This window comes from Takifugu flavidus, chromosome 5 (assembly GCF_003711565.1).
Source record: "Takifugu flavidus isolate HTHZ2018 chromosome 5, ASM371156v2, whole genome shotgun sequence".
Classification (NCBI taxonomy): Eukaryota; Metazoa; Chordata; class Actinopteri; order Tetraodontiformes; family Tetraodontidae; genus Takifugu; species Takifugu flavidus.
The window spans coordinates 1224766-1245675 of NC_079524.1; the positions used below are offsets into that span (position 1 = coordinate 1224766).

At 48.8% G+C, this 20910-nt stretch overlaps 1 protein-coding gene across 5 annotated transcripts in view; it reads left to right on the top strand.

The window, feature by feature from the left end:
- The window catches only part of fam172a (family with sequence similarity 172 member A), a 112071-nt gene that overhangs the window by 13995 nt on the left and 77166 nt on the right, over positions 1 to 20910 (top strand). For all 5 annotated transcript variants that reach the window (XM_057032041.1, XM_057032043.1, XM_057032045.1 and 2 more), the window contains exon 6: positions 144 to 335. In XM_057032041.1, coding sequence (XP_056888021.1) covers positions 144 to 335 — 192 coding nt within the window. The remainder of the gene's footprint in view (positions 1 to 143; positions 336 to 20910) is intronic.

Consider the following 20910-nt stretch of genomic DNA (forward strand, 5'->3'; position numbering starts at 1 on the left):
ATCCCATTTCCCATCGAGTGTATCAATTATTCATCACATCCTGTACAGACGTTGTTTTTCTTTGCAGGTTTTTATTGTAATGTGGTTTCATGTTATGGAGGAACAGAGATTAGAACTTAATGGATGTTTTGCTGAACCTTTAGGTGGATGCTTCGCCTGATGAGCCCACCAGCTTTATTTACCTGACCCCAGACGCCTTATTGAACCCTTCAAAGCTGCTGGTGCTGATCCAGGGCAGCGGGGTGGAGCGGGCAGGCCAGTGGGCCCGCAGGCTGATCATCAACCAGGATCTGGACTCAGGAACACAGATTCCCTTCATCACCAGAGCCATACAGGTAAGAAAACGCGGTGAAACTTCCTTTGAGTGAACTCGTAAGCAGAGACGCGGCGGCGTTGCGCAATCACAGAGGAGAATAAAACGCGCACGTTGGTTCTCGGGTGTGAATGTGTGCTCTGGTCCAAATGATGTTACTGGAACGTCCCTCTGTTTAGGCTCGTGTGGACGTCGTTATGATGTATGGTTGGTCTGTACTCCCGCTGCTCAAAGGTGACTGGGCCGAGAGTGGGGGCGGGATAATGCCATCCAAACTACGATGGACTTTTCCTGCTGCGCGGTCACGTGTGAGGACGCGTCTTATTCTTTCCATCCCATGTCAGTGTTCATTTGTCAGGCACGCCGCGACCGCCCCGCCTCCGAACGCCATAACGGCCTCCACTGCTGTGCGAAGCCCCGCCTCCTGCTGTGCACGACCACGGGAGCAGTTTTGGCTCCGGCGCACGCGTGCGCTTCTGCGAGCAGATAGATGATCCCGCGCTACTCCCAGACTTTGAATTACAGTTAACCTGGCTGGCGGTGCAGTCAGGGAAGGCGGCGTTTGTGCCGCAGGAAGCCAAAGTGACAGCCTCGATACGGAGAACATGGCATGTGGTGGGAGTGTTGCTCATTCATCATCGTAAACAAGAAGCCGTGTTCTTCCACCCTGACAAATCATCATCCAGGCATTTACCACACACAGGCCTCCGACTCTGTGTACACTGGAAAGACAGACGCGCAGATTTAGAGTCAATTCACGCCGTCTCCATCTATCAAAGGTGCGATTGTGCTTTATTGTATCTCACCGTGAATTTTGTGTAGATGTGTACAGAATGCACACGGCTCGACGCTACGGGGACCTGCGTTATTGATCATCAGCCACGTTTGAAAAGAAAAGACTCTTATTCTTCTCTGCTAAATAAAGGATCATTTTGCTGATGTTTAGGCCGCATCACTGCTGACGAACACTGTGAAACTGTGGACTTCATCATCAGAACAGCCGTTTTCTGGCTGCTACTGTGTAATAAAGCCCCTGTTTTCTATATGTGTGATTAATCCTCGGTCAGGCGCCTCGCCCCATGTAGGTTCCTCCCCTTCACGGTCCGTCGCTGGCTTGTTTTAGGGCGCCCTTGGCTTCTTTCCCCAGCTGGGGTCCATCTCATCCTGACATTTGGGATTTCGATAACAGCACATTGCTGTTATACAGCCTGTTTTTAGCATGTGTATTTCATAGTGATCTGTTTTGGGGGAAACATGAACAGGGTACACTCCCAATTTTCATTGTATACAAGTCACATTAAATAAAACGTATACTGTTGCTTTTCTTGTACTCATATGAGCTATTTGACAACTCCGGCATACGGACATTTGCAAAGTATTTAACGTTTCCATATTGTCGGGTCACACAGCGCGTTGACACTCAACATTTTATCACATGTCATTGTTTAGATTAGACTCCTAAAAAAAAGAAAAAAAGTGTTTTCATGGCAGCAACTGTTGCCTCGAGTGCAGCTCATGTGAAGTTACTCAGGGGAAGTTGATTGAAAGTTCAAAGCCTGCAGCAAAGGGTCACATGGAGTGCAGGTTGCAAGTATGTGGGAAGCTTGTGGCTTTGCAAGGGAGCATGCGCGTGCAAACACACACACACACACACACACACACACACACACACACACAATTAATTTCACATGTTAATACGGTGCAGGTCTGTGGTATGTAGGATTACTGTGGAAAAGCGGCAGTCTGGAATTTTTAACCACGCATTATTTGGGATAGCTGTTACCCTCTTCAGATGGCAAAAAAAAAAGCTAATTAAATTGACGAGGCCCACACACACATGAAATATGGGAGGTTACAATATTACCAATAACAATGCATTTTATTTATGGAGAACTTTTTGAAATTCTCGGACTTTTCTCTGCCCTCTGAATCACCATGTCTGGCGTGCTACTATATGATGATGACAAATTCATAAGCTGGTGAAATGTATACGTGGTGGTCAAACTCAGTCTGAAACACGTGGAAATATTCATAAATGTATGGCGCAGCCTGCTCGTGCTGCAGTGTCCACAGACGGAGCGGCATCTTTGCGTGCTGTTGTCACACATGTACTCTTCTTGTGTGTGGTGTTGTTCCCGTAGCCTAGAGGTAAAATGACAGGTGAGAGGATGCTCCAGCAACAACCACATGGGGAGGATGGGGAGTGTGTGTGTGTGTGTGTGTGTGTGTGTGTGTGTGTGTGTGTGTGTGTGTGTGTTTGTGAGGGCATATGGGAAGAGAGGGAGTCGGGTTATGATTGGTTGGAAAAGGACAGAAGAAGAAAGGAGAAGGGGGTACAGAGAGGATGGAAAAAGGAACTGAGAAAGAAGAGGAGGACGAGGGAGTGACTGCAAATGGGGTGGGACTGGCAGAGGGGAGACGGGAGTGAAGCGAGAGGGAGAGTCGGCAGAAGGCAGGAGGCTCCTGACAGCTCCACTACTGGGAGAGGCTCTCTTAATGACAGCTTATTCCTTCATGATTTCAATCCCTGACAGTCGACAGGTCCGCTTGTTGCATCGTGGCAGCTGTATCATTACCTTCTGGCCCTGTCACTGCTCTGCATCCTGAGACTGAGAGGGTGGAGGGTGGGTGCAAGGGTGGGGGTGGGGGGTGGGATGGGTGGCGGGGGGTGGGGGGGTCGGGACTTCATAGTCAGAATAATTGAGGAAAGACAGAATAGTGAAAGTTGGCATAATTAGAGACAGTAGCTGTTGGTGTTCAGAGGACTTGCAACGCCTTTAGGTCTTTGTCCGATCACACACACACACACACACCACACACACACACACACACACACACACACACACACACACACACACAAAAAGTTGAGCACCAATTTCGATGTACGATATTGAAGCCTTTTTGCCTTTCTATCAGTATTCTGAGCCTGAGTCATTTTTTGATTCTAATAATTTTAAGATTGTGATTAATAGTAATGGAATTTTAGGTCTGCCAAGGTAACCAGGGCAGCTGGTGGATGTTTCCACTTTCATTTAGAAAAATACTCTGACTTATTATTCTATTTAGCAAAAAAACAAAGAAAAGAAAAGAATCTTCCCGAGGGCTTCGTATTGTTCTGAAGTGTCTTTTCCAACGCCAGGAATCTGGCTCCATTAAATTGTTTGGTCATTTGATCCTTTTTCTGAGTATCAGCACATTGTCAAGCCAGTGAACTTGTGGTCGCTGCACATGTGCGCTCACTGACCGACACACAAACCACAACTATTCTCCACTTGTCAAGATGAATTTAAGTTGATCCGATAGTCACGTATACAGATTTTTACCTCCTCGCCCTCTCTGTCCGTCTCTCCCACTTACTAAGGCTTGACACCTAAAAAAAGAGAAAAAAACCCAGTGTGTTTTAACATTTGGGGGGTTTGTTTCCACTGAGGATTAATAGGATTCTATGGAAAAGGTCAGCAGAGATGCTGTCTACAATTCTGGACTCAAGATGACCCCAATCTTTTTTCTCCTGAGCGCCGCTTCCATGTCCTCTGAACGCACCGACCTCCGTCCACAGCGCTGCTCCAATCACACACACCTCTCCTCCCTCGTTCTCATTAGTTCTTATAATTTCCCTCAAGCTCCAAGTCAGTGTGATTATGTACAATGTGTGTGCGCCGTATCCTGCGGCATCAGGTGGCTGCAGAGGCCAGACAGGTATCATTCTCTGTATCCAGTCAGATTTAGCCAGAGGACACACACACACTCTCTCTCTCTCAGGCTGTGTGTGTGTGTGTGTGTGTATTACACACACAAAAATGTATTGCTATGCCATGGCCTTGTAATAGCAGCCCTGCAAGCAACAAACTCCTAGGTATACACACACTTCCAGGTGGGAAGGTCCCAGCACATCCTGCAGCTCAGATCAATGCACTTGACACCTTCAAAGGCAGGTGTGGGGCCTGGACTTGCTCTGGGGTTAAACCTCTTTTAAATAGCGTCCCCTGGGAAGGCAGCTGTCAATAACCCGCTATAATTACGGGGGCCAGGCCTGCCAGGGGCTCTGCTGCGCAGGCCAAATTAAAAATTGATCAGAGAGAGAAAACATTATTTTGCGGCGGTATTCCCTGTCCTAACAACGCCGCTGCCGTACACACGATCTCATCATTCGGGCGCCGCGCTGGATTTCCAGAGACCTATTTATTATCTATCTGTCTGTCCACCAGCCTCCCTCGGCCAGATGAACAATGGAGCGCCGCCTCGGTTGGAGAGAAAAGAATTGCATCTGCATATTAAGTTTCTCGCCGGTTGCACGTCTCTGTGCGTGCGTGCACGCTGACCGTGCACGTGGCAGCAGCGTCTTTACTGTGGTCTGATTAAGGAGCGCTCCATCCCATTCACCAGCGCGGCAATAACGTGCGCAGGGTTTTCCCATGAAATGTTTCGTCGTTTAGCAAAGATGATCCAGTTTCATTCCCTCTTTCTTTCATTTGTTTCGGGACCTTTTTGGGCTCCATGAGTCGGTGAGATCCGTCATCAGTGGAGGCTCCGTTGTTAATGGCGTTACGTCGGGCATCTGCAGCATCTGTACAACCGTTATTAAAACAAACAAGAGGTTGGACCAGGTTTTCTTTATTAGCCTCACAGGGAAAATGATCGTTTTCCATTCATTCTGATATCCCCCCCCCCCCCCCCCCCCCCCCCCCCGCGTTCTCTGCCTTGCTCTCTTTTTCCCGCTTCCTCCCTGAATGCTGTGATAATGTGGTTTTGCTTTGGCTTTTTCCCCCAGTACATAATTCCTGATTATCGGTGGCCTGTGTGGGATTCCTGTTAGTCCAAACTCACCGAAGCCGCGTAGCCCGAACCTCTTTTCTGGTGCACGTATTTTCATATACGTGCGTGGTTCAGAACAGCGTTGCTATGTTGCTCCGGGAATACGACAGGAAGTAGAAGAAACAAAAGAAAAGGAGCGGACAACTTTGATGTCATTGTAAAACCCTCTTTGGCCTGACTAATAATTGACATTTGACACATTCAGCATCAAAAAGTGATTGTTTGTTTTTCTGGACAGACTTTTGTTCCTGTCCTGGGTAGCAGGTCCTCGTTTGAGTCCCTCTGGGAAGGTCTGGGTTGGTCTCCCTTCAGAGGGCCGCAGGCTCTGTGGTGGATGCCTCCGCACCCGTTGACTGGGAGCACGCTTTGGCCTTTGCACGCACACACACACACACACACACACACACACACTCGCGCACACAGAGCTGAGTTTTTGTCTGTTTGTGGGAGCACGGAGAGCTCGGGTTCGATTCCGTGCGCTGCGCCGACGTCCATGCAGAAGCTTTTTCATCCTCTTGTAAATTTTTCATGCATCCTCCATCGCAGCAGGTTTGCAGAGGTTAAAAGTGCTTAGCTTTGGACCTTCCTGGAGGAAATTGAGTTTTGCGAGCGGCCAGTGGCGAGGCAATAAGTGAATTTACACCGCGCACAAACGCACGTGCACGCTGATGCACGCACGCACACACACACACATCCACACCCACACAACTACACGTCTAGGTCGGCCTCTGAGTGTCTCAGGGTCCAAGTTGAACTCGCTCTAAGGTCTCCGGACGGCGTCGTGCTCCCGGTCTGCACGGGCGCACTTTGATTGATGAGAGGAAACTTTAAACTTAGTTTAGCTTAAATCGAGGTTGCCACGGTTACAGGCAAACATTTCTATACTTTTTTCCCCCTCGCTAATCATTTTTGTGTTGACTGTTAGTGCAAATGAAAACAAATGCACCTCTGATTTCCTTTTTATTAAAAATATTTCCCCATCACATTTTCTGCCAACAACAGCACCAAAATCAAAGCACCCAGAGGATTATCAATATTAATATTTAGCTCTCGGCTGTGTTTACACACGTCTGCCAGCTGTCGGTCGCTGTGATTTGTCATTCTTCGTAGGTGACCAGGCTCTGAAGATGGGATCTTTATTTGAAGGCTCGTCTGTCTCCTCAGACTGATATTGTCCCGCGTCCTGTGGATGCGACGCACATCCGATCCCGGCAGCGACGGCGTGTCTCCGCCTTTCAAGAGATGCGTGCGTTCGTGTCGCTGAGAAAAAAAGGAAAAACAGAACCCCGACAGACAACAAGCAGAGATGTCACCAGCGATCAGATTCGCCTGCAGCTCTGGGGGGGGTCGGCAGATAACTGGGACTCTACTGTATCTGTGCCCTGTAGCGAGGGGGGAGGGACAGAAGGAAATCACAGGTCAAATCGGTGGTTTTATAACAGCAGCTGTCCCTCGGAGCGCTTAATCACCCAAAAATGGACTTCTGTAAGGGAAACCAAAAGCTTGAGTTGGAACAGGCATAAAAGGTCCCCCTAAATCATGTAATCTCCCAGTACCGCTGCGATTTGTTGGTTTTAAGCAGCCCGACGGTTCCAGGCTGACACGGTTGCGTGACGCAGTCGCGCAGGTGTGTCACATTCTGGCGCCGAGGCTCATTGATTTCTGCTTCTGCTTGATCACTCCTGTGAAAATCCCGAGCTGGCGACGAGAGAACGTGGCGTTTGTTTGGGTTTGTTATCGCTGATCCGTCATTGTTTCTGTCTCGCTCGTCTTCATTTTGATGGGAGCGAACGCCGTTCCATCTATCTGCTCCCCTCCCCTTGTATCGGGTATTAAAGTGCCCGTGATAGGTGTTATTATCCCACTGTATGCTGACAGCCTATCCCTTAACCCTCTTAGGAGCACACTATGCCACGCTTGGCTGACTTGTTTGCGCTGATGTCAAGTTTTAGCGGTTAGCAGGCGGCTACCATATGCCACTGTGCTGCTGTCGCCCCTGATGTCAGTCAAATGAATGTCAGCCCCAGTTGAAGGCTCAGAGCAGCACGGCGCGCAGGCCCAGAAACACTGACAGTGACATGCATTCAGCCATACTGTAGCAACATATATTCACCTTGGAACAAATGGCTGTGAGCCTATAGGGCTGTAGGATGAGAGGATAATGCTGCGGAGCGACGACGGAGCGCTCGCACCTCTCCTGTGTGTCGTGGGAAATGTTTCCCCTCTGTCTTCTTTAAACAGCTGTGGCCACGTTCAGACCCAGACTCGCCACCAGAACCAGAACAAAAGGTTTTCAGGTGGTTGATCACGCTGGGACCGGTTGGGTTTGCCCTGACTGAAGGGCTGATTGGCTGCGATTTTTAATCATGATGCATTTTTGTGGGTTCATGGAAATCTCTTATCATTGAACACATACGCGTTTTCACCGAGGAGGGAGGTCTGTTAATCATTGTTGATCCAGCGTTGACCAGATCTGAAGCGGGATCCATTTCTGAAGGGGCTGAACTGTCTGCAGATAGACACGTTTTTCTCTTTGTTTTGTGCGTGCACGCTGATGCTGTGAGTATATTCTGACTATATTTATGGTGAAAGGAAGAGTGTTGTGAAGAAAGCCTGTTCTCACCTGTTCCCCCCCACCAGCATGTTTGTGACCAGCTCTGTCAGCCTCCATTAAACTCCCCCTTCGCTTTCTTTTGGAATTCTCCCCATTTCTTTTATTTCTCTCCAACCCTGACTGTATTTACTGTTATTAGCATGATCTGCTGTGGCTCTTAATGTTGACTTCTGTTGGCCTTTGACAGATCGGGATGACAGTGTGTAACCATGGCGGCTTTGGCTCAAGTCTGCATCCAGCTCGGCGTCTGTTTCATATTAAGTCTCTGCTCTCTTCCCTCATTTCTTTCCCTCTGTTTAAATTAAACATTAGTTAGGCTGCCGAGAGCCAACCGCGATGGACTTTGATAAGGAAGTGACATTATAGCAACAGTGACATGACACGGTGCCGTACGTCCCCAGGGAATTGGAAGAAAAGCACCATAATCCATTTTCATTTCACCGATATCGCTGTGTGGGGGGGGGGGGGGAGCTGCGCGAGGTGTCTCCGACCAGAGCTGTGCTCTCGCTGACTGCAGCCGTTTCTGGTGACCTAGTTGCAACCTCTTTGAAGTCCACAGGCTGATCTCTCTCTCTCTCTCTCTCTCTCTCCTCTCTCTCTCTCTCTCCTCTCTCTCTCTCTCTCTCTCTCATCTCTCTCTCTCGTCTCTCTCTCTCTCTCCTCCTCTCTCTCTCTCTCTCTCTCTCTCTCTTCTCTCTCTCTCTCTCTCTCTCTATAGGCAGTGGGAGGGATGTGCTGCATATAGCATAACTGAGGGATGGAAGGGGGGGGGCAATTGAAAATCTCATGGTCTTGAACTTGTCATTAGCACTCTTTGTTAATTCCAAGACTTCAAAGAAGGTTACAGTAATAGAACAATAAAGCCAGCCCCATATTTGCATACCTCTCCCATAAGCATCAATAAATATCTGTTACACATTAGCAGGGTTTCGTGTTCTGATCCGATCTTTGAGCTAAGTTCTGCCTCCTTCATCTGTGTTAGATTTATTGATAGGTGCCCCCCCCTTTTGTATCTTGTCCTTTCAACTTTGGTATTGTAGGACGCTCCGCAGAGGTGAACAGCCGTTTGGAATAATATTTTCCTCGGTGCATCTGTCCGTGTGTGCATGTGCCTTTTGCATGTATTCCTATTGGAGCATGTAGCCGTAATGTCGGGCCAAACGGCGCCTTTATCCTTTAGACCACCACATTAGGCAACAGTGGTGCATTGTCAGGAGGGCTGACCTAGAATGGACCAATCATGCTCCGACCCGCCCCCCGTCTGCCCTCTCCTGTGATCGCCATGCTGCCAGTGCCGCAGTATATATTCTGTGCATGTGCGAGCGTGCGAGACCCTGACCCAGTTCAGCTGCTGGTGTTTCCAGGCTCACCCCTGGTGAGGGCAGGCGTGTTAGGGCGCTAACTGTCAGATGTGTGTGCTGTTCGAGGACCCATGCACCCCGTCTTTCGTTAACGTCAGCACGGAGGAGTTAATGTCCGCTGTTACGTGGCCGCGATGTTGCGTGGCCGCTCGTTGAACCCTCTCAATTATCACGAGCTTCCTTCCCCTCGCGTTCCTCATTTCTGCATCTTCCCACCTGCTCCCCTGTGAGGACGCTCTGGCGCTCTGCTGGGGGGACACTTAACCTCTTTCCCCCTCCTGCACAACAGAAGACACCAGCACACATGCTTTTCTTCAAGTTTCAATTAAAAACCAAACATCCACTTCTTCCTGTTCCTCTTCTCTCATTTGGCTCTTTTGACTTTTTAAAGTTAACTTGCAGCCAAGCGGAGCCTCGTCAAGCCTTTGCCTCGCAGGTGCCCTCCGTGGCTATTTGGAACGACTTAATTAGCGGGTGAGTGCAGCAGGCTTGGTAGTAGCCTTCTTGGTTCCCCTCCGTGCCATCAGGTCTCTCTCTGGCTCTCCTCTCTCCTTCCCTCTCTCTAACGTGCACACGCAGGCGAGGAGGCTTCAGAAAGAGAGAAGATGATTGAGCCCATGTGACACATTCAGTCCCTTGACGTGTGGTTTCACTTTCTAGGTCATGCTCTGGCTGTGAAGCTGCCTATTGCCTTGTAGCATAAGATGACACACGCGTGCACACACGCAGGGAGCGTGCACATTTACAAACAGACGCCTCATGCTGTGTTTAGTTTGACTGTCACTTTACGGTCTTTAGCTTTAGGCTACTCTCACCCACTATCGTTTGCCATTGATCTACTTCTCGTCGCTGCAATATTCATTAATTCCTTTGCCAAACAGCGTGTAAGCTCGGCGAGTGTAAATTTGCCCGCATTGTTCAGCAACTTGTTTGTTTGTTCGGAAGCTTCAGATAGAATCTGACACTGTTTTGTTGTGTTGCGTCCCCTGGCTTGAATTCCCATGCGCGGTAGTGATCAAGGTGCGCGCTTGTGTTCACAATGTTGCCGCGACTTTGCTTCTAACAGTGACAACAACGTCAAGGGCATGCCCCACCGCAGCAAAACACAAACCAAGAAGTATTTCTACTGATACCTGCACGCCGCCACACGTGCACTGCGATGGGTATTGGGCAGATATGCTACGCTAAAGTAGCAAGCATGCTCAGCTGTCTGCCAGGGGACGCGGAGACGGCGGAAACATGCTAGATGCTGCTTTAAAGTAAAGTCTGTCAAACTGGATCCAGCAGGGCGAGTGGTGGAGGACTTCCAATGTGTCACTTTCCCAAACAATCGCGCGCCGTGTCGGAAGATTCTTCGGCGACGGCTGAACGGTCCCGGTACGTCTTTTAGGGCTGTCTGCCGTCGACGCCTTGAAAGTCAGGCGGGGCAGAAACTTTTTGCTCCATAAAGCTTTATTGTAATGAAATGCCCGACAGAAAGATACAGCCACGAGGATGTGAACGGTGATGGTCATCAATGAGTAAATGAGTTCTCTGGTCCTCAGGGTGGGAGCGGAGTCTCAGGGGCTTTAGGGGAGCAGCGCGCCCGTTAACTTCTGGCTGTCTGGTCGAGCAGTACTCGGTAGCTAGCTCCAGGCCTGTGTTAAAAACCTGAGCCTGCTAAATTAAGTTTGGCTATGTGAGCTGCCACAGGCTGCACACTCCAGAGCAAGAGCACTTACAGCCGCTTCAACTGAAGTACGGCGTTTCCTCGAACACACATACGCACGGCGCGCGCGCTCGCTTGTATTCGCTCTCCCATTACCCAATCTTAATTGGCTACCTCATCTCTTTCTCTCTATCGCTCTCTCTTGGACAGGCCTACGGGCCCGTTGGTTGGCTGGCACACAGCAGCAGCGTTTGGGCATGTGAGCAGGTCTGCAGGCATTAGGCAGAAATTGGAGGGTGAAGTAATAGAGAGGGTGCCAGGATGAGGTCTGGAGCACAATCAGGGGATGAGAGAATGTAATTTATTGCTTTGCCCCAATACGGGCTAATATTTTGGGCTGGCCGTGGTGAATATTTTAGTGCTACTGTATTCTGGGGCATTTTTAAAGCCAGAGCTCAGAGCAGAGCGAAGCAGCCGCTCTGTGTCGGTGTTTGCTGAGGAGTTGTCATGTGCTGTCAGCCAGCGTGTTCTCCATGTGCCTGTCACTGCTCTGGATCTCAGCACCATGCCAATCCATGACTTTGTACGTGTGTGTGTGTGTGTGTGTGTGTGTGAGAGAGAGAGTGTGTGTTGACTCTGCTGTGCAGTGTCAGTGACACATTGAGCTGGCTTGGTGGGAATCCCCTGGTTACGTTGGGCTGTGTTTACTCCATCTATTTACTACCCCAAAACCCTCTCAAATGTATTACCCTCTCACTCCCTGTCTCTCTCCTTTTCCCCTCTATTTGTTCTTCTCTGCTCCATATATCTCCTTTATTTCCTGGTGACTTCTTTTGACTTGTCATTTCAAATCAGTTGCTGTAGTCAGGTGGCGTCTGTCTGCAGCCAGGGATCATTTGTTCTCCTCGGGGGGCAGGATGGAGGTTTTTGTCACAGCCATTGGACCAGAAGAGTCATCCTCATTCGTAGCTGTTATAAATAGTGGACGAGATGATTTAAGGAAATGAAGAGGATGCAGATTGTGGGGAAAACATCAATTGGGTGGCTCCTCTGAAGGCCTGCCTGGAATAAGGTCTATTTAAAGCGGTGCCACTAAAACCATCTGAAACAGAATCAGCTCTGCAGAAGCCAAATCAAATATCTAATGAGGTGAGAGGGCACACGTTTGTATACAGATGTCTACAGATGTTTGATGCAACAGCCGATGCAGATTATGCTGCCTCAGCTCAAATTTGATGACACGGCAACAGTTTGCTAGCACCTACCTATTGTCCCAGGAGTTGGGCTGTAAAATTACTGGTCAAATGGAAGTTTTATTGGAATCAATCATACGTGCGTCAATAAATTGATTCCCTTTTGAGGATAGTTTCATTGATTTTTAACTCGAATTCACATTAAAAGGGCGTATTTCTGTATTGTATTCCTTCAGTACCTTTGGCACTAACCCTGTTAGCGCCTGCGTTTGTGACCACGGGACGTGGCCAGGATGTGCACCTTGATTGAGTGTTCTCCACCCCCCCAACACAACACCACATCTGAGACAGCTTCATTAAGCTCATGCTGCATCATGTGCTACTGTTTTATAATGCCAGCCCCGAGTCTGTGTGTGATAGTGCAAATTGATAGTTTACATATCTGTTGCCAAGGGCACCATCAAGGGCTCATGAATGAGAGATGAAAGAAACAGAAGTGGAGCAGCAGAGGAGAGGAGAGAGCTCTCCACCACCACCATCACCATACCTGCAAACCCCTAATTAGCCTGCTCCACTGGCAAAGCTCAGCTGCAGGGACAGGGTTCAACAGTTCAGCTCGCTACTACCGAGCTACAGCCGCGGTGAACCTGGATTACCGCCCTTCCTCCTAACAAACCCCAGTATTATACTTGTTCAGGAACTCGGGAATCAAATCGTTACAAAGAGCCGGCCAGTTGGATTTACATGAAGTGTGTTGGACCTGTCTCCTGAGTGGACACAAGAATCACAGGGCGTGTCCATGTCCACGACAGCAACAGCCAAAGATCTGATGCTAGCGTCACCGTTCTGTGGGTTAACGGCTGTAAATGCTCCGTCCTAGATGTGTCAGCAGAGCCTGCAAATGATTAAAGGCTCTTGATGATATGGAGTGTCACTCAGGGTTTTTTTTTTTTTTTTTTGCTGTATCATAATGATGATTTTTGATAGTTCAATACTGAGAAAGGCTTCAATCCATCAAACCGCTGCGATTGATGAGATTAGATACTTGAGATAATTTTAGTCCAGTTTATTAAAGATCCGCGTGGCGTTCACTTCCAAGCTTTGGAACCTGCGTTTGGCATGAAAGTGGTGTTCATGAAAGGAAAAAAGGAGAACTTTTGTGCACCGTGGTGGTTTTTTCTCCACTAAAATCTTGGGGAATCAATCTGACAGTTAGACGTTTACATTTAGCTGACATGAATCCAGTCCAAGTACGAGAGAAGCAAACGGAGCAGAGGGAAAAACAGGCTCCCAATGGACGGATTAAAGGAAGTTTCTCCAATATGTGATGATGCGACTTCATTCCGTGCGTTCACTCATCCGATCTGCAACTATATGAGGTGATTATTTTAACTCTGGTGTGGGACAGAGTCACCTTTTTATTCACTCTTCCCTTCATCCACATGTATATTTCTGCATCACGCTGCCATTTTAATGACACTCTTGGTTGCGGGCCAGCTGTGGCGGCGTTAGCTGGCAGAGCCACGTATACGAGGAGCCGGCGCCGAGGCGTCGGCTAATGAAGTCGTCAGAGGCGTGTAGCGCTGTGGTTGATGGGAGGGCCCGTCTGGCAGCCAATGGCCAGGCTGCATCTGTGATCAGTGGAGCATGATGGGAGCTCAGGCCTGGAACGGCCCCCCGCATCAAAGACTTGACCCTCTGATCCTCCCAACAATTAGAAAAATGCTCAGTCACACAAAAGCAAACATAGATGGGCACCGATCACAACTTCAAATGGCAGCGCTGAACTTTCAAACATTAAAAACCTTTAAATAATCAAATCAAAACCCACAGTAACATGAGCACATTCTCTTTGGTGTAAATATGTTTTTCTGCTCAGCCACGATACAGCAGGAGGAGCCTCCTATGTTAGCTAGCTGTTAGCGCTCTCGCCCCACCACCTGCCTCCTCCCCCTCCCCTCCTCTCCCCTCCTCTCCTCCTCTCCTCTCCTCCCTCTCCTCCTCTCCTCCTCCTCCTCCTCTCCTCTCCTCCTCTCCTCCTCTCTCCTCTCCTCTCCTCTCCTCTCCTCTCTCCTCCTCTCCTCTTCTCCTCTCCTCCTCCTCTCCTCTCCTCTCCTCCTCTCCTCCTCTCTTCCTCCTCTCTCCTCCTCTCCTCTCCTCTCCTCTCCTCTTCTCCTCTCATCTCCTCTCCTCTTCCTCCTCTCCTCTCCTCTCTCCGCCTCTCCTCCTATCCCCCCTCTCCTCCTCCTCCTCTCTCCCCCCTCTCCTCCTCGCTCTCCTCCTCTCTCTCCTCTCTCCTCTCCTCTTCCTCTCCTCTCCTCTTCCTCCTCCTCCTCCTCTCCTCTCCTCTTCTCCTCCTCATCTCCTCTCCTCTCCTCTCCTCTCCTCCTCATCCCCTCTCCTCCTCTCATCCTTCTTTCCTCTCCTCTCCTCTCCTCTCCTCTCCTCTCCTCTCCTCTCCTCTCCTCTCCTCTCCTCTCCTCGTCCTCTCCTCTCCTCCTTCATCCTGCTTCTCTCTCCTCCTCTTCCTCTCTCCTCATCTCCCTCCTCTCTCCTCCATCTCCTCTCTCCTCCTCTCCTCTCTCCTCTGCCCTGCCCAGGATACTTGTTTGAAATTCAAGAGTGGTGCAGTGAAACTGCAATAACCTACATTACAGATCTATCGCTCTCTCCATTATTTGTTTTTCTTTCCCTCCATCTTCTCCCTCATTTATTGCCCCATCACTCCTTTTCTTTTTAACCGCTAATATCATTCACCCCTGCCACGCTCCGTTGTATTTTTGAATGCAACATATATTATTACAGCCCTAATGTATGTACATATATAAGAATGCTAATGAATCACCATCTTTCTTCACAAACATCACTCACAATAGTGCATTTATTCCTGCTTTGTTCTTTTATTTTGCTCACTGTTTTGGGAAGACGAGGGCTTCTTGATGTCAAACCCTTTTTTTCCTCCACCACTGCTTCATTTAAAATGCTGATGCGTCCAACCTCCACGTTGCCTTGCTCCTCATGCTGCACCACGCTGCTGGTGTGTCCCTGTAGTTTTACATGTTCATGTGTGTTTGGCGCTGGAGGCGCAGCTCCACTGTGCCCTGCTGACTCCTCTGTGAACTCCTCTCATGCAGATTAAAATAAAGACGAGGAGGGGAGGAGGCCAGAAGAGGAGAACAAAGTTTTTTTTTTTGTGAGTGTGTGTGTGTGTGCACAAACAGGATGGGGGCGTGTTCCGTGGAGAAATGGGTGTGTAAGCATGAATGTATCCGCTGAACTGTAGAAGATTATCACGATCAAACTTCCAGCATCGAAACTTTTTAAATTTCACCTTAAGTGTTGAACTTTGAAATGGTCGGAATTCCCCCTCGTCGACCATCGTGCTTTCTTAACGTTCCACGGTAAAAAAAGGACTTTTTTCTGATGGTAATATAGTAAAATAGGGCTGAAGTGGACGTTTAAGTGCTGTCAGGTTTGTGTGGAATATGTTGCATGTTGGCAGTGGGTGGCAGTGCAGGAGAAGGAAGCCGGGAAGCCGAGTCACACCAGCGAGGAATTCATCTTTTCTTCCCCCTCTGACAACGTGTGGAAGGTGCCAATGTGGAAAAACAAAGCCTGAGTTGCCCTTTCAGGACAGTGTGTAGTGAAAAATAAAGCCACTTTTTTCAGCTTTAACTTATCAGAAATGACTTTTTAAAAGAAAGAAAATCAGCATCAATCTGAGCTGTGAGGTTTGAGCTGATTTAGTCTCCATAAATATCACAGAGCTCTTTCAGATTGGTGATAACATGCAGCGAAGCCTTTCAATTATTTATTCATTATTAGTTATCATTCATTGAAGCTGCCCCTCAGCATTACTCCAGGCAGTAGATGCCTATTCCCATATGGATATTTTGTCTATTTTATGTTAAAAGAATGTCCAATGTACCAAGCGCCTCCACAGATGTGGCAGCATTCTGCACGTTCAGCCCGGTCCAGTTGGCTGGTTCTGGTTCAAAGCTGAGGCCAGGGGGCATTTTAGCTGAGGAAGCACTGCTGAACGAGAGCAAAAAGGCGAATGATTACCTGACGTGGGTCTGCACGCAGGGTCGAAGCCCACTGTAGGCTTTAATGCTGCGTGGAGCAGGAAGAAGAAGAAGGGAGGGAGGAGGGCAGATGTTGTATTGATGGCACGCCACGCTTCTCCGCTCTGTCCGCAATAATCGCGGTCCCGAGCTGATTAGATGCCGCTTCAAAAACATGAGCGTGTGCCTGAACTGCGGATGAACTGGAACCTGCATGTGAACCAAGGCTGGTGCTCGCCCTGCCCAGGAGCCATCCCCGGATCCCCAGCCGGGGAATTCCTAAACCGCAGCGATGCTGATATCAACGAGAGGGAAAGTTGGGGGCGATCCATGGGACGCGAGTTTGTGAAGTATCCCGCTCGACTGATGCTTGTTAAAAGGGGAGCGAAGGGTCTCTCGCACGCGGGACAGGCTGGGTTGGGCAGCGTGGGCTGGCAGGTGAGCAGATGTTTGCTCCAGGCCTCCTGCTACCTTTTGACACAGCAGCCTTTGTGGAACAGACACGATTTTCCTCTTTTCTTCCTGCTCTCTGGAAGATGCATGTAATCTCTGTAGGGATCCCCCCCCCCCCCCACACACACACACATTTCCTTGCCTTAGATCTGGCTTTCTTATATAGTTGTGTTTCATTTCTCACTAATACCAAATGTGAGCTGGGACAGATGTGTGGCGACTCTGGGGTGCTGTACCACAGCAGGAAGATGGGTGGCAGTATACTGTCAGTGTAGATCTCTCTCTCTCTCTCTCTCTCTCTCTCTCTCTTTATCTCTATCTATCTGTCTATCTAGTCATCAGTTTAACTGTATTTCTGCTGTCGTGGTCTTTCTTCAGCTCTCACTAACACCTTTTCATCATTCATCTTTTGTTACATCTCTCCATCTCCCTCCAGGCAATCTTTGTATGTCTATGAAGCATTCCCTCCTCTCCCCCTGCAGCTAGCGCCTACTTAAATGTTAAAATGCAGCGTTTTTAGCACTTGTTAGCGTAGATGTGGCTATTCATTCCTCTGTGTTCGATATGGGGTCTATAAAAAGAACAGATGGATAAGAAATTGTAGCGATGCATACCAGCTGTGACTCGGCATCATCAACCTAAAATGATGTGAGTAGATAAATGCATGCAGGCACGCGCTTGCACATACACACACATGCACGCGCGCATACACACACCAGCGCAGATCCATGCAGTGTTTGCCCAGATCAAGGCCGTGGCTCTGAGGGGCTAGAAGGAGATCAGGCACAGAGAGCCTATGGAAATAGACGGCTTTGTCATTGAAACACCCACTGCTTTTCCCAGGAGACGACTGACGGCAGTCCTGTCCTTTCCTCGCACATTTTCTTCTTCTTTGTCTTTACCATAACCTGCCCACAATACTCTCACGCCTCTTCCTCTTTGTATACTAACTGTGGAAAAAAGAAACACGACCAGCACGGTCAGATACACGGGATCTCTTCTAGATGGCGCCACGGGTTTTCCCCCGAATCGGGTAAATGGCATTTAGATACGATCCCTCCCCACGTTACGCAAGATCGTCTGCATTAGTCCGGTTTGATCACTTTAGTGATGTTTCAAAGCGTTCTCGTGGATGGAGAAAATGCGCACGTCGCCTTTATGTGACTGTTAGGTTGAACCGTTTCTGCGCTTCTTCCCGTTAAAAACAGAATTGCATGCTGGTAATCGGAAGCAAAAACGGTGTTCCAGAATTCACCGGGAAGATTTGAGTTTTCCTCTAGATGGGATTTATCTCCACTTCTGATTGAAGTTTATCTCTGCCCCGATTCTCTCCACCCCCTCCTCCTGCTTTGAGCCCCCGCACCTGAACGGCTGCCTTGCCCGGGTTGACCACATGTTTGCAGGGTCAGCCAGAGTATCTGGGCGTGCGCCAGCCCGCTGGGAGCCAAATTCAGGCAACCTTTTGGTTTGACCAGCAACAAGACCTGGAGTGTAGAGCAGAGATGGAGGTGGGGGCGGGACCGAGGCTCTTGTATCCTGCAGATTAGTGCAAGACACACAGGATGGGCTTTTCAGCATACAACACTCTGCTGGCCGTGACTCTTTGAACTGGGGAAGTGTGTGAGTGTGTGTGTGTGTGTGTGTAGGATGTCAGTATTTTTTTTAAATGGGTAATCGCAGCATAAACTTTTCACCCCACTTTCTCATGTGATCAGACTAAAAGGGGAATTTCACTGAACGCATGCGCCTACTACTTGTTTTTGTGTGTGTGTGTGTGTGTGTGTGTCTTCTTTAGTTAATAGCGATAGGAGCGGTGGACTGTGGATCACCTCCAGTACAGACAATTATCTTGCCAGTATTCAGTTCAAGGTCGGCTTTATGAAGCCTTTTGCTTCGCAGCAAATCTACTTTAACCAAGAGTGTTTGAAGAAAACAACATTCCAAACATTTAGTGTTTTTTTCCCCACTCAGACATTTTTATCTGCATGTGATGTCCTGTTTTGTTAATGGTGTGTATCATCTATATTTCCTGGAGAACAATTAAAGGCTGTCTTTCAGGGTGGGGGGTGGGGGGGGGGGTTGTCACCAACTGCTGTAGTCACACATGCACTTCACATGCGTGTGCTTCTTCTTTGAGTTTGTTGTGCTGCCTAATAGCTCTGGCAAGTGAATGAGTCTTGATGTTTGCAGCCTTTAATAGGCAGTGCGCGTGCGTGTTTCCATGCCTGTGCGCGCTCGGTCTTAAGCAGTGTGCCACGTCTCATTCCCCCTTATTCTTGGATAATTGTGCTGCAAGTCCTCAGCCTCCCCTTTAGCCTGAAAACCAACCTCATTGCAGCCCCTAAAGAGCCCCCTGACAAGGTAGCAGGGGGAAAAAAATCCCAAGTTGTCCTTGCGCATAAAAGTAGATTCTACTCTCCAACACCTTTTCAAATTAATATTTGTGATGGACGCCATTCTGCCAGCCCCAGTTTCTGTTCCACGTCTTTGTTCCTGCGTTTGATGTAATGGAGGCAAGGACAAAGAGGAGAGCAGGCAGAGTGTGTGAAAATGGTAGTTAAGTGGGCTTAAGGGCTCCTTCAGTACCTTCTGAAAGGCTCGGACCCTGAATAGGACCCTCGCACTGCTTAGCTGTAGTGCAGTAAACAAGACAGGTCCAGCACAAAGGTGCGTCTCAAATGAGCACAGACAACCTCCTCCTCTTTGCCTCACCCGGTGTCACCCCCCAACCTCCCACCCCAATCTGACATCTGGCCAATCCCAAGATCTGCCCCGTCTTTGCTCACTACCCTCCTCCTTACACCCTTCCTTCTTTTTTCCCCCACTTTTCTTCATATCTTTTTTTCGTGGCCCTTTGGTGTTTCTCTGTACTCACTTCTGGTGTGTGTGTTTGTGTTTTGTTGTAGGCCTACTGGTCCCGGTTGGACAGCTTGCTCCCCCTAGCCAGCCTTGTCCCCAATGCTTGGGCGGTTCGTCTCTTTTGTTTCGTTAATTGCAATGAGTATAATGTACTAGTCTCTCGGAGGTCCACGAAAGACAATTAGACAATCCCAAGAATTTAATGAGACACCACCAGCCCCAATCCCCCTACCCTCTCTTTGAGAAACACCCTGCTCTCCGTTGGCACCGGGTGTGATGTACTGAGGAGGGGGTTGCGGTGCAGGTCGTCTGTCTGTGTCTGTTTGTGTGTTTACCAGATTGTTGGTCTCCTCATCAGAGAAATTACCATAGAGAAAAGGCCCAGAGAGATAAAACAGCAAGAAGAAGGGGGGGGAAAAGGAATAAACTATTCTGTCTAGCTCTTAATTCCGCATTTATGTGGCACTTCTCCAGGCCCGCCTAACCTTGGGAATTCCATCTGAAGCCTTGCTTTTCCCAAGCAGGACAGACTTCCCGGGAATGTCCGTGTAATTATTAAGAGCATTTATCCTGTTCACCCCACTGAAGGGACAGAACACTTGACAGTGACATCCCCAAAAGGAAGAGGGATGACTGGGGGGGGGGGCTGAGTGAGGGTCCAAACCCTGGGTGGCCCTTTAAGTACGTACTCTCCGTTTCTTATGCCACTGTCTATCTTCATCCCAGTCCTGTTACTTCTTCTGTGGGGTTGCCTCGGTCTGATGCCTTTTCTCTCCCACATTTTCATCATCATTCCTCTTTAAGTCCGTGCCAAGATAACGCCACTCTTTAAAAAATCCAGGAAATATTCACAAGTGATTCATCATATCTCGCTTCACCTCACATGGAGATTAATTAGTAATATCATCACGCCATTGTGAAGCACCTTTAGTTCACAACCTTCACACCTGCCGTTGTGCTGCGCCCTGAAGGGAAGAGTTTTCTTCTTGGTTTCCCTTTGTTTTCCTCTTCTCTCCTCTTTTCCTTCTCTGCCATTCTTTCTTCCCCGTGCTTTTTCTCCTCGCTGGCTAATCATGGTGTTACAACAAAAGACGGGGCTCCATTATTGCATGTGCGCGTCCCAGAAGAAAGGAAATGAGAACGGGACAGAGGGTGGCCGTGGCCTGACACCGCACTATTAATCTTCCAGTAAAGCCTTGTCAGGCAGAAACGGACACAAATGGATCACTCCCATTAACTGGGGGAGTGTAGGTAAGGGCTTTAACAAGCGTTTACCAGAGTCCATTTTCTCACTAATGAAGAGGGGGAATACGCGACCTCCCAGCCAAACCTGCCAGACCGCCCTTTAAGGCCCGGAGTGAGGAGAAATAGAGGGAGGAAGATCTGGTGGAGGACAGATGAGGAGAATTTGTGAGTATGGCTAAAGAGCGGAGCTGTTAGCGCTGCCATGTTGTGGCAGCTATGGTGTGACTTTAATACTCTTTAATACACACTCCGCACCTAATGGCCATAAAAGGTCTCCCTGACAGAACAGCTCCCCTTTTTTCAGTGAACCCTGGAGGTCCATGACAAAAGTATCGATGCAGGCAG